Source organism: Notamacropus eugenii, chromosome 4 (genome assembly GCF_028372415.1).
Source record: "Notamacropus eugenii isolate mMacEug1 chromosome 4, mMacEug1.pri_v2, whole genome shotgun sequence".
NCBI lineage: Eukaryota > Metazoa > Chordata > Mammalia > Diprotodontia > Macropodidae > Notamacropus > Notamacropus eugenii.
In genome coordinates, this window is record NC_092875.1 from 248,579,080 (window position 1) to 248,592,872 (window position 13,793).

Below are 13,793 nucleotides of genomic sequence, written 5' to 3' on the forward strand. Positions count from 1 at the left end.
CAGCATAAATTAACATGTGTGTCTGTAAAGGACTCAGGTTAAGTACAAGTTAAGATTAGCTTAGCTTCAACAGAGATGATAGGTAAAGAAACTTCAAGACATGGATAGAGATATCTGCTAGAAGGCCAAAAAGTACATAATTAGGAGTTTGGATTTGATATAGTGAACAAGCATTTATTAAGCGAACAGACATTTTTTTAGATGCCAGGCCCTGTGATAAGTACTGGCTAAGAGAATCTGCAAAGGCACTGAACATCCTACTTCGCTAACACTCTAAGCTTCCCTGCTTCTTTTCCCATTTCTTACACTCACTTCCTTTTTTATTATTTCCAGAGAAGCCATGTTTTTCCTTCTTTATGTGTCTCCTTAATTCCTTAACTCATCATAATCTACCTTCTTCCCTTTCCATTCTACTGGAATTAGATTCTCAAAGGTAACCAATAACCTCCTAAATCACCACATCCACTGCGTTACTATTGATCCGAACTCTCCTTCCCTTTTCTGCAACATGTGACACTGTTGTCTTCTCCTTGGTCTTAAAATCCTCTTCTTCCTTAGCTTCTAAGATGCTTCCCTTCCCTCCTTCCCCTGCTGTCTCCTCTCCCTTTACCTGAGAGTGTTCTGCCCAAAGGAAGGGTAAAGTTGGACAGCTCAAACCTGCCTCTTTAACTTGGGATTTACTGGTTAGATTTCTTTCTCAAAGACTCAATCTTAAACTCAATTTACTCTGGAGCTCACAGATTGGACAACAACAGGTCCCTGCCCTCCTAGCTCAGAGTGAATGTAAATAGTAACTCTTTCTTTTCCAGCAACCCTGAAAGTCTTCCCCTCCCAGTTTTAATTTTTTTTTTAATTAAAGGGGCCATCCCTTGACTCACTTCTTTAAAGAGGCCTATTCACAGAATGGGCATTACCTAAACAGGAGGCATTTTCCAAGGATCAGTACGTTTACACTCTGATTTGCCTTTTCTATGAACTCACCCTCACCAATTCCCATGATTTTAACTATGACTTCTATGAAGATTACTCTCAAATCATTACCTCCACTATTTATCTCTCTCTCTCAAACCCTGTTAGATGTTTCCACTTTGATATCAACTACAAATTTATCCTCTACAACCTCAAACAGGACCTCCTTACTACCTGGAAATTCTTATATTCATCCCTTCTTAACTCCACAACAAATTCCTTCGAAATGACCCTGCAAATCTTTTCCACATTCCTCAAGTTCTTAGTCCTGCTACCATTTGTCATTCTCAGTAGATGACCTTGATCCTGTTACTTAAAATATCAAAGACATGGAACATAAGGTTACTGATTTTTCTCCTACGTAAAAATATATCCTTACCAGTACACATAAAGGCACACTCCTAACCATGCCAATTACCTCCTCAGTACTCCGAGGTAACAATTCTTCCAGTTACCCCAGACTCAAAACACTGATGACAACTTTAATTTGCCATTCTCCTTTACCTCTTTCTTCCACCTTGAAAGAATCTTAAGATTCTAGAGTTAGAAAGCAAATAGGGGTCATTTAGTCTTAACCATTGGTGCTATACAGTAATCCCCTCTAAATAATCTGTGACAAGTTCTCACCTAGGCTCTGCTAGAAAACTTCAAAAGAGAGAGAATTAACCACCTGAAAATGATTATCCATTCCATTTCTGGATTGATCCTTTTGTTAAAGTTCTTCCCAATATACTGCTACTCTGTTTCCCATAGCACTTAAACTCTTTCATGTGATAACCATTCAAATATTTCATAACCACTATAATCTAATCCTCAGGTCTTCTGTTCCTTAAGATAAGTCTCCTGTGGAGATGTTCATAACTTTCAATGGACGCTTTATGATTTCCATTTGGCATTCTGACTCCATAAAGTTTTTTTGTTTCCTGCTTCATTCTCAGTCACATTCTATATAGTTTAAGTTTCTAAAGAGCTAGTTTCTGGACAGGTAATATGTTACTGTATTTACAGGCAAAATATTGTTACCTTCAAGCATGTTTCTTATTTCTTTGTCATGAGTAACTTCTTTTGCTGTCTGTCCATTTCCATTCACAACAACAGCATCAGCATTATGTTCTAATAGAAGCATTACCAATTCCTAAAAAAGTAAAGAAAATATTCTTAGCTATTACTAAGATTCAAGATCTCACTATTATGGAACTTCTGGTTCTGAAATATAAGGACAAAGCAATATAGAAAGTATTTCTGAACACATCTATTATATCCACAAATAACCACATGGGTGGTATAACTGATTTTACTGTAATGATTGGCTAACTCAGTAAAAATCATGAAAGAAATAGAAATTTAAAGAATTAGAATAGGCAAAAAAGAAACAAACCTATCACTCTTTGCAGATGATATAATGTATTGTTAATGTATTTTTGCTTAATTGGAAGATTTTTCCCACCCTTCAATAGGCCCATGTGATCTGCTTAAATCACATGGAAGCATAAGTCACATGTAGGGGGAGGAGCTTGCTAAACAGGTGGAATAGGAACAGAAAGGGTGGAGCAGAGCTGGGAGGAAGTTGGTGAGAGCAGTTAGGGTAGAGGGAGGAGAGGACACAGGCAAGCACAGCTAGTCTTGTGAGTGAGTGTTTGTGGGAAGGCCACAGCAGTGGGGGAAGGCTTGGGAATGGCTTTGCTCCCTGCAGCGCTATGTGTATCAACTTCTTGGTTACTATGACAGATTTGGCATTCTGGTGTCTGCCTTCTATTTGGAGAGTCTGTTATACTTTATGACTCAGAACTACGCTGGCATATTCATCGTCACCATCAGTGGTATGAATAATGTGTTGGGAATACAGGTGGTATAACTGATTTTGCTGTAATGATTGGCTAACTCAATTAAAATCATGAAAGCCACAGAAATTGAAGGAATTAGAATAAGCAAAGAAGAAACAAAGCTCTCACTCTTTGCAGATGATATAATAATATACTTAAGAGAATCCTAGAGAATCAACTAAACTACTTGAAATAATAAACAATCTTAGCAAAGTTGTTCTGGATATAAATAAACCCACATAAATCATCAGCATTTATATATATTACTAACAAAGCCAAACACCAAGAGATACAAAGAGAAATTCCATTGAAAGTAACTGTAGACAATATAAAATATTTGGGACTCTACCTGCCAAAGCAAACCCAGGAATTATATGAACATAATTGTAAAACACTTTTCACACAAATAAAGTTAGATCTAAATAATTGGAAAAATAATAGTTGTTCATGGATTGGCCTAGCTAATATAACAAAAACGACACCTCTAACTAAATTCATTTACTTATTCAGTGCCATGCCAATCAAACTACTAAAAAGTTATTTTACAGAGCTAGAAAAAAACAGTAACAAAATTCGTCTGGAAAAACAAAAGGTCTAAAATATCAAGGGAATTAATGAAAAGAAAGACAAGAGAAGGTGGCATACTTAAAACTGTATTATAAAGCAGCAATCATTAAAATTACTTGATATTGGTTAAGAAACAGAGGGGTAGACCAGTGGAATAAGTTAGACATAGAAGACACAATAGTCAATGATTACAGTAATCTACTGTTTGGTAAACCCAAAGGCTATAGTTTCTGGGATAAGAACTCATGATTTCTTAAAAAAAAAAAACTGCTGGGAAAACTAGAAAATAGCATGGCAGAAAGTAGGCATAGACCAATATCTTAGACACAGATAGTAATCATAACTATGAATGTGAATGGGATGAACTCTCCCATAAAACACACTTCCAATAAGATCAGGGGTGAAACAAGGATGTCCATTATCACCACTCTTATTCAATATGGTAATAGAAATGTTAGCTTTAGCAATAAGAGAAGAAAAAGAAATTGAAGGAATAAGAACAGGCAGAGAAGAAAGTAAGTTATCACTCTTTCCAGATGATATAATGATATACTTAGAGAATCCTACAGAATCAAGTAAAAAAACTACTTGAAATAATAAACAACTTTGCCAAAGTTGCAGGTTACAAAATAAGCCCACATAAATCATCTTCCTTTCTCCATATTATTAACAAAGCCCAACAGCAAGAAATAGAAAGAGAAATCCCATTTAAAGCTATGATACACACTATAAAATATCTGGGAGTCTACCTGCCAAAACAAACCCAGGGACTATATGAACACAATTATAAAACACTTTTCACACAAATAAAGTCAGATCTAAATAAGTGAAAAAACATCAACTGCTTGTGGGTAGGCCGAGCTAATATAATAAAAATGACAGCTCTACTTAAATTAATTTACTTATTCCATGCCACACCAATCAAATTACCAGATAATTATTTTCTAGAGCTAGAAAAGATGATATCAAAATTCATCTGGAAGAACAAAGGGTCTAGAATATCAAGGGAACTAATGAAAAGAAATGCTAGAGAAGGTGGCCTATCCTGCCAGATCTCAATCATTAAAACACTTGGTACTGGCTAAGAACTAGAGGGGTAGACTAGTAGAATAGGTGAGGTATTCAAGACACAGTAGTCAATGAAAATAGCAATTTACTGTTTGATAAACCCAAGAATCCCAGCTTCTGGGATAAGAACTCACTGTTTAACAAAATCTACTGGGAAAACTGGATAACAGTGTGGTGGAAACTGGTCACAGACCAATGTCTGACACTGTACACAAGAATAAAGTCCAAATGGATACATGATCTAGGTATAAAGGCTGATACTATAAACAAATTAGGGCATTAAGGAATAGTGTATTTGTCAGATTTAGGGAGAAGGGAAGAATTTATGACCAAACAAGAAATAGAGAACATTATGAAGTACAATAATTTTGATTACATTAAATTCAAAAGTTTTTGTACAAACAAACCCAATGCAACCAACATTAGGAGAGAAGCAGAAAACTGGGAAAGAATTTTCGCAGCTAGAGTCTGTGATAAAGACCTCATTTCTAAAATAGAGAACTGAGTCAAATGTACAATACAAGTCATTCCCCAATTGATAAATGATCAAGGTACATGAACAGGCAGTTTTCAGAGCAAGAACTTAAAGCTATCTATAATCATATGACAAAATGCTCTAAATCACTATTGATTAGAGAAGATGCAAATCAAAACAACTCTGAGGTACTACATCACACCTATCAGATTGGCTAACATGACAAAACAGGAAGATAGATGATAAATGTTGGAGAAGGTAGGAGAGTTGGAACACTAATTCATTGTTGGTGGAACTATAAGCTGATTCAACCATCCTGGAGAGCAATTTGGATCTATGCCCAAAGGGCTACAAAAATGTGCATACCCTTTGACCCAGCAATATTTTTTCTAGGACTGTTTACCAAAGAGATCATAAAAATGGGAAAGGGTTCCCCATGTACAAAAATATTTATGGTAGTTCTCTTTGTGGTGGCCAAGAACTGGAAATCAAGGGGATGCCCATCAATTGGGGAATGGCTAAACAAGCTGTGGTATATGAATGTAATGGAATACTATTGTGCTATAAGAAACGAACAGAAGGACTTCAGAGAGGGCTGGAAGGACTTACATGAACTGATGCTGAATGAAAAGAGCAGAATCAGGAGAACATTGGACACATTAACAGCCACAGGGTGCGAGGACTGTTTCTGACAGATTTAGCGCTTCAAAGCAATGCAAGAACCTAAAACATTTCCAAAGGACTCTTGAGGCAAAATGCCATCCACATCCAGAGAAAGAACTATGGAAATGGAAACCAGAATGAAGCAGAATATTTGCTCTTGTGTTATGCTTTGGTTCGTTTTTTCTCATGGTTTCTCCCATTCACTTTAATTTTTATATGCAACATGACTAATGTGAAAAAAGTGATTAATAAGAATGTATGTGTAGAACCCATATAAGAATGCATGCTGCCTTGGGGAGGAGGGGAGAAGGGATGGGAAGAAAACCTAAGACTTACGAAGTGATTGCAGAAGACTGAAAACAAATAAATTCATTTTTAAAAATGAAAAAAAAATTAAGGGCTGAGAGAGATATACTAGGAGGAAGAGAAAGGGAGAGGTAGAATGTAGAAAATCATCTCATAAAAGAGGCAAGAAAAAGTTTTACAATGGAGGGGAAGAAGAGAAAAGTAAGAGGGAATAAGTGAGCCTTTCTTTCATCGTATTTGGCTTAAGGAGGGAATAACACAAACTCAATTGGGTATGGAAGTTTATCTTATCCTACAGGAAAGCAGAGGGAAGGGCATAAAAGAGAGGGGATAACAGACAGGATGGTAGATTGAGGGAATAATAGGAAGCAAACACTTTGGTAGAGGGACAGGTCAAAGGAGAGAATGGAATAAATAGAGGGTGGGACAGGATAGAGGGAAATATAGTTAGTCTTTCACAACATCATTGCTATGGAAGTGTTTTGCAGGACCACACATGTATAACCTTTATCAAATTGCTTGCCTTCTCAATGAGGGTGGGTTGGGAGGGAAGAAGAGAGAGAACGTGGAACTCAAAACTTTAAAAACGAATGTTAGAGGTTGCTTTTACATGCAACTAGTAAATATAAGCAATGGGGTATTGCAATCTATCTTACCCTATAGGAAAATAGAAGGGAAGGGGATAAGGTGGGGGGAATGAGAGAAGGGAGGGCTGATTGGAGGAAAGGGCAATCAAAATACATACCATCCTGGGATGGGTGTAGTGGGGAGATGGAAAGGAAATTTGAAATTCAAAATTTTGTGGAAATGAATGTTGACAACTGAAAATAAATTTATATGAAGAAATAAAAAAAGAATTAGGACCTTCGATCATTGTAATTATCAACCACAATTGATAACTGATGGTGTAATTATCAACCATGATTCCAGAGGGTGAACTCAAACATGTTACGTATCTTCTGATAGCAAAATGAAGAGTCCTTCAGGGGAGAAAAGTAAAGAATAGTAGAGATAGCCAGAGCTAAGTGAATAGTAAAACTACACAAACAACTCCCAAATCTATATATCCAGCCCTCCTCTCCTGCATTCATCCTGAATCTTCTGAGCTCAGGTCCACTTAGATGTCCATAAGCATCTCCAATGCAACATGTATGAAATGTAACTCATTTTCCCTCGACCTGCCTCTCCTAACTTCCCATTTCTATAGAGAGCATCACTACTCATCTAGTATCCCAGGTTCATAACCCTGGAGTCATCCTTACTTCTTCATTCTCCCTGTGCAGAATCTGTTTCCATGCCTTGTCCATAACACATTTCACATCCATTACCTTCTCCGTGCTCATAACAATTACCGAAGTCTTCCTGACTTCCTCCCCTCTTCCTCCACAAAGCTACCAAACTGCTATGTCTGAAGCACAAATCAGAGCATGTCACTTTCTTCCTTGAGGAGTTTCTTAAAAAGCATCAGTGTGTCTCACTATTGCCTTTAAGATAAGATAGAAACTTCTCTATTGGATACATAAATTCCCTTGTCTATAAGCCATGGTTCCAGGAAGGTTTCCTTTTTCTTTCCCTCATGCATCCTACTCCACACTGCTATCAAATGAGCCTCCTTTTTATTCCATGAGTACAACATTTCATCTCTAGCCTCTGTACCTTTGAACAGGCTGGTATCCAAGCCTGAAATCACCTTCCTTACCTAGGACTCTTAGAGTCCCCGGCTCCCTTCAAGCCCCAGTTCAATTGTGACATACAACAATCAACTTTTCCTGATACTTCCAGTCCTTAGTGGTTTTCATCACTTCAAAATCACTTTCTATTTCTATTATGTATTTCATGCTTGCAGAATTAAATTGAACTTGGAATTTAAAGAATGATCTGTATGATAAAACATCCATGTGCTTTACACCCACCAGTCAACTAGAGAAGAACACTCCATATAAATTATCTAGAGATTACACTTGGCCTCAAAGCATCCCTGAACATTGTCATAAGGCCCATAAAGAAGGTAGAATATTCTCATCAAAAAGGGAATCTTAATGCCAACTTTATAAATAAGTCAATGTTTTGCTAGCCCAGAACACTGAACAATATAGGCAGCACCTGAAGTAAAATGAATAAAATCAGCATTGTCTGTTCGTAACTAAACATACAGTTATATTAACTTGCTTGCTCAAGGCAAGTATTTAAAATGCAATTTAATACCCCCCATGCAGTATCTCAAACCAGATCTATAAGCTTTTAAAAAAAGAAAAGACATAATACATATAAAGTTTCATATCTTAGAAAGTCTAAATCAAACAGAATCCTGGAAGCTTTTCATTTATTCCTATTTCCTGCAACATGTTCACAGATATATAAGGATATTCAGAAATGAGAAACTGCTGAGATTTTGGCATGGATTTGCTTTTAAGACTCAGAATAATACTATCTTAGCACTATTTTCGCTAACCTAAAGGGGAAAGAACTAAACAATCTGACAACTCCTAGCATTCTACCAGAAGACTGGGGATCCATACAATTGAAAACTGCAGGTGAGGACTTTTTGATTGAATCAGTCAATCAGACTGACAGGTGTAAACAAGACCCACACCTTTCTTGAATTAATCTGTCAGTAAAAGGCTTAAACTAAGAGCAAAGACAGGAAATATACTGGGATTGGTTAACTAGTTGTCATACCCTAAGGGGCTTACATAAAAAACAAGTTGGTTTAGAATAGGGCAGTGTAAAGAGTGTTGGAGTTGGAACCACAGGTCCTGGATTAGTCCCTATGCAACCGTGGAAAAGTAATTTAGATATAGCGAGGTGGTGCACTGGATAGAGGGCCAGGCTTGGAGTCAAAAAGACTCATCTTCCTGAGTTCAAATCTGGCCTCACTTACTAGATGGGTGACCCTGGGCAAGTCACGTAACCCTGCTTGCCTTAGTTTCCTCATCTGTAAAATAAGATGAAGAAGGAAACAGCAAACCACTCCAGTACCACGGCTAAGAAGCCCCCAATAGATCACGAAGAGTCAGACATGACTGAAAAACAACTGAACAAAAAAATTATAGTGACAGGTCAATCCACTGGTAGTGAGGAGATTTAGTCAAGCCCCATGTATATAAAGTGAATTTTAGAGTATGTAAGGTGGATTTTAGTGTGTGTAAAGTGAATTTTGTTGTTATTTCTCAGAGTTCAGTTTCCCAGGATCCACAGCCACAACAATCAACAGTTCTTAAGTATTCGATATGAGCTCCCACAGTTGTGGTTCAAAGCATCTCCACCACACTTGTGCACAGTTACACAATGGTAAATAACATAAACACCCACTGCAGCTGTGCAGTGAGACACAGGGATGGGGTGATGTAGACACGTGAGGCTATTGCTGGCGATGTGCCATCTTTGTCTGGGTCTATAAAATAGGTGGTCACTAGACAGTGAATGGGGAACCCTTAGAGTTGAATGCACAAATGCTGCATGTGCCTCACTTGGCCCCCACTGAGGCTTGGGAGGAACCTTAGGGTTGAATGCACAAGCTGAAATGCTGTGCATGCCTTGATCGGCCCCCATCACAGCTTGGGGGGAATCTGTTTGCCTCAACTGGCCCCTACTGAGGCTTGAAGGGATTTAGGGGAAGCACAAGTTGTGCCTGTCTCGACTGACCCCATGAAGACATAGTGGTAGTGTAGTTGTCCCCCTTTCTCACCAGCCCCTGTGAGAAGGGTGATTAGGGAATACTGTAGGAGTTTGTGCTCTCACTATCAGCAATCTTCTTCTGAGAAAACTAGACTAGATTAAAGTAAGATTATTAACCCCTTTTTAGTGTCTTTCCTGTCTGACCAAATCAAGAGTGATCCTGTGCTAGCAGGCCTCAGGTGTGCTGTGCTCATCTGTCTTACAACTCACATATGAAATTATTAGGGTAAGGTAAGCCTTCTCCATTTCACCCATCCTTCCCCCACCCTCTACTGATCAGAGGAAGCCAAAATTATAAACTTCCAAAGTTATGAAAATTTGAGACTTCCATCTGTGACAGTAAATGTATCCTCAGATAGCACTGGTTGAAGGCAGTATCTGCACTAAAAGCTGAGATGGCCTGAGAAAAGGCAGCTTCAAATCTCTACAAGGAAACTGGAAGGCTGTTACAACATACCTTGGGAGAATTTCATGAGGATCCCAGAAAGCGGAGTAAAGGATTTCCAGCTAAGAGGAGCTGTGATTTACCCCTGTGTCACATGTGCAGGATAAGCAGGAGCCCATTTCTCCCTGAACTCTAGATATGCTTGTTGGAGACAGAGCTCCCAGTTTGGGGACATCTTTGGTACCTGAATATTGTAACTGTCTTACTGTTCTAGCTCAATAAATAATTATTTCTAAAAGCTAATTAAGTTTGGCTGGCTATTTGATATCAAACGATAATAAATGGAAATCATACTGGTAGTGGCTCATAAATGATGTTGTGAGAAAACCAATCTCAACCTTCAAGATTACCTGTAGGACCTTGCCTAAAGGGAGAAGTAGCTAGCTGCCCTCTGGAGACCCAAGCTGCCTGTGAGAGGAGAGGTTGAAAAAAAAACTCAGATCCTGTCTTAACACTACCAACTTTCCCAAATTAACAAAGACTTGGGCTCAAAACCAAAGGATATATTCTGAACACTCTAGCACTTCAGTTATATATAAAATGAAAATGGTTCAGAGCGCATGAACAAAGGGATAAACTTAAGAGAAAAGAGCAAACAAAAGACAAGGTGACTTAAAACTATGAAATTATATAAGGATTGTTACGTGCAAGACGGCTGTTCCCCATCTCTTCCTGTGACACCAGCCATGTCATGTCAGACAAGTCTTGTAATCTTACTGGCTCTCAGTTTCCTCATTGTAAAATGAGTGATCTACTCTGCTCTTTACTAAGGTAAAATGACAGAAAATGAGCTTCAGGTCGCAAGAAGTATTTTCTTTAGATGAGAACAACATCTACAACAAAAGTCCAATTTTGATATGTTTCATTTGGCATTTATAAATACGTGTTGATCTAGAGATGAACCTGTGCTAATATAGCAGAATACAACTGTAACTGTGTTGTAAAAAGGAAAGAGCACTGGCTTTGGAGTTAAAGGATGTGAGTTCTAATCCTGCCCTTGTCACTAACTGTGTGACCTTGGGCAAGTCACTTAATCTCTGTGAGGCCTCTGTTTTCTTACCTATAAAATGAGAAAGAGACTATACGACCTCTAACGTTCCTTTTAGCTCTACACCTATCATTCTTTGGCAAGCTGTATACCAACCCTGAACAATTTCAGGAAGTCCTGAAAGCAGATTGTACCTACTATGTGTGGACTAGCCTATCTAAATACAGATAAGGAAAAGGAGGAATTGTCTAAAAAGATTACTGGAATTCAAAGGGAACTCATAATTTAAAAAGATATACTGATGAACGAAGCAACATAATACTGGGAATAATGTCTGTGGTGAAGAAAGCTAAGATCAACAAAGAGCATTTTAAAGGTATAGTATGGTACCAAAAAAGACAGAGATGACATCAGAGATAGTACTGCTAAGGGTGAATGGAGGAGTGAAAACACCTATTTTGCTTCTATTTTCTCTGCCATAGAGAACAACCTTTGGACTGGAAAAGACAGTACAAAAAGAGCTAACAGGAAGTCAATAAATAGTACCTAACTGCCCTTTATGAGATGGAAGTCACTTGGCCCAAATGTGAACTACAAGTTTGAGTACTAAAAGAAATTACAGGTGTGATTACTGAACCATGGTCAATGATCTCTGAGAGACTTTGGGGTATGATCACACTTTAAGGTTTGCAAAACACTTTACGTATATGAGCTCCTTTTGTCTTCACAACCAACCTGGGAAGCAGGTGCTATTATAAGGTACACAGGGGTTGAGTGACATAGCTAGTAAATAACCAAGGCAGGATGTGAACTAAGGCCTTCCTGATTCCAAGTCTGACACTCTTTGCGCTAGGTCACATAGGATTTAAAAATGCAAATGTTCAAATTTCCAAAAAGAGGAACAGATTATTAAAGAAATGGATTACACAGAGCCAAGAGGTCTTCATCAGGTCACTTCATCAGGACAGATTTACTAGACTGAGAAATCAGAAGAATGAAACAGATACAGAGCTACTTACATTCTAACAAAGCATTTTTAACAAAGAATCTGATAAATGAGGAATGGATCTAGTGTAAATCCATCCATGCAAGAAACTCCTAGGTGAAGAAACCTTCTACCAATGTAGGTTTGCACTATCTCTGGAACTTATCTTAGCTGCCCAGGCTAGGTTACTTCTAAGTAAAGCATCAGGGGTAGAATGGGAACCCAGGTCTTTCTGCCGCCAAAGTTAACTTTCTACCCACTATGCTATACTACTTCTCACCTATAAGTATTTCACAGATGAGTATAAGTACTTCACAGACAATTAGAGAAAACACAGAGACATGTGGATCAAATGATAATACAATTAGGTGGATTCTAAACTAGCTAAACATCTGGGCTCAAAATATAGTTACATACAGTTTCATGTTATGGAAGGAGATTTCTAGCGGAATGCTTTGGAGATCTGTGCTGAATCTTTAACATTCTTTTACGAATGACTTATATAAAGGCATAAACGGCTTACTTATCAAATTTTCAAGAGACAAAGTTGAAAGGGATAGCAAATATGCTGGATTATGGAATCAAGATAGAAAAAAATCTGGAAGCTAAATGTTAAGACTGAATCTAATAAGACGAAATTTAACAGATATTAGTGTGAAGTCTTGGTCAGGTTCAAAAGATCAACTCCAGAAGTACAAGATGGGAAAGGCAAAGCTAGAAAAGATATGGAGTTTGAAGGAGATGTAAGATCTGGACACTGAAAAGCTCACCAGAATCTTAAGCAGCATGAGAATACAACATTCAGTCCCACCCAGATGGCGTACTTAGTGAGGTGGTCCTTACTTCCTCCTGATGTTGTTAGACACCAGTGGTGTAACTCTCACCACATGGTCAGCCTGTCTTCTCTTCCTATAACACATTTCCCGGATGACATCCTTTATGACATCTGTGAAACTCCTCATTAGTTCTATGTTGTAACTTGCTCACGTATAAAACTGCAACATTTCATTTAAATTTTATATTTGTTTGATGTTTGACCCAGAATTTAGCTCAGCTCCTGGCACGTAGTACTGATTGATGTAAATGCAATTTTCTGTACGCCCTGGACACTTTTGTTGGCTAAAGCGTCATCTGTCTTTGAATGTAATTAAATTCAATTCGACTGGGGGGTAAAAATGAGCACAATACTCAGGATCAGGTAGTTAACAGTCCCACTATATTCGGGTCCCAGTTAGACCCCACTTAGATATTGTGTACAGTTCTGAGGACCACATTTCATGAAGGACATTGATTAAATGGAGGGCATGCTCAATGGGTGACCAAGATGATGAAGGGTCTCTACATTACAGCAAATGAGCATCTGGTGAAGGAGCTAGGGAAGAATAACCTGGAGAGCAGGAGATTTTAGTGGGGAATGTGGTAATGGTGCTCACCTAATGAAGGTGGAAGAAGGGTTAGACTTGGCCTGCTTAACCCCAGAAGGCAGAATTACAGAAGGTAGATGGAAGCTGTAACAAAGCAGATTTCAGCTTGATGAAAGGATACTCCTGACTAGATGACTGACCTTTAGTCCTCTGTGACCTCTTTCCACTTCTACAATAGTGATATTGGAAAAGGAGAATGCTAAGAATTATATGGACCTTAGAGATTATTTTGCAATCCTTAGGTTAACTGCTGGCATTCTTATTGTGCCTGGACTGATCATTGTTTAATGCCCAGTGAATATGAAATAGTACTGGAGGAACTGAAGTATGTCCATGTTGAAATTTTCATGACAAATGAAACTAATACAACAATAGTTGTAGCTAAATGGAAAAACAGCTCAC

At 38.1% G+C, this 13,793-nt stretch overlaps 1 protein-coding gene across 7 annotated transcripts in view; it reads right to left on the reverse strand.

The window, feature by feature from the left end:
- The window catches only part of OSBPL1A (oxysterol binding protein like 1A), a 324,266-nt gene that overhangs the window by 241,996 nt on the left and 68,477 nt on the right, over positions 1–13,793 (reverse strand). For all 7 annotated transcript variants that reach the window (XM_072604414.1, XM_072604417.1, XM_072604412.1 and 4 more), the window contains one exon: positions 1,993–2,104. In XM_072604414.1, the coding sequence (XP_072460515.1) occupies positions 1,993–2,104 (112 nt within the window). The remainder of the gene's footprint in view (positions 1–1,992; positions 2,105–13,793) is intronic.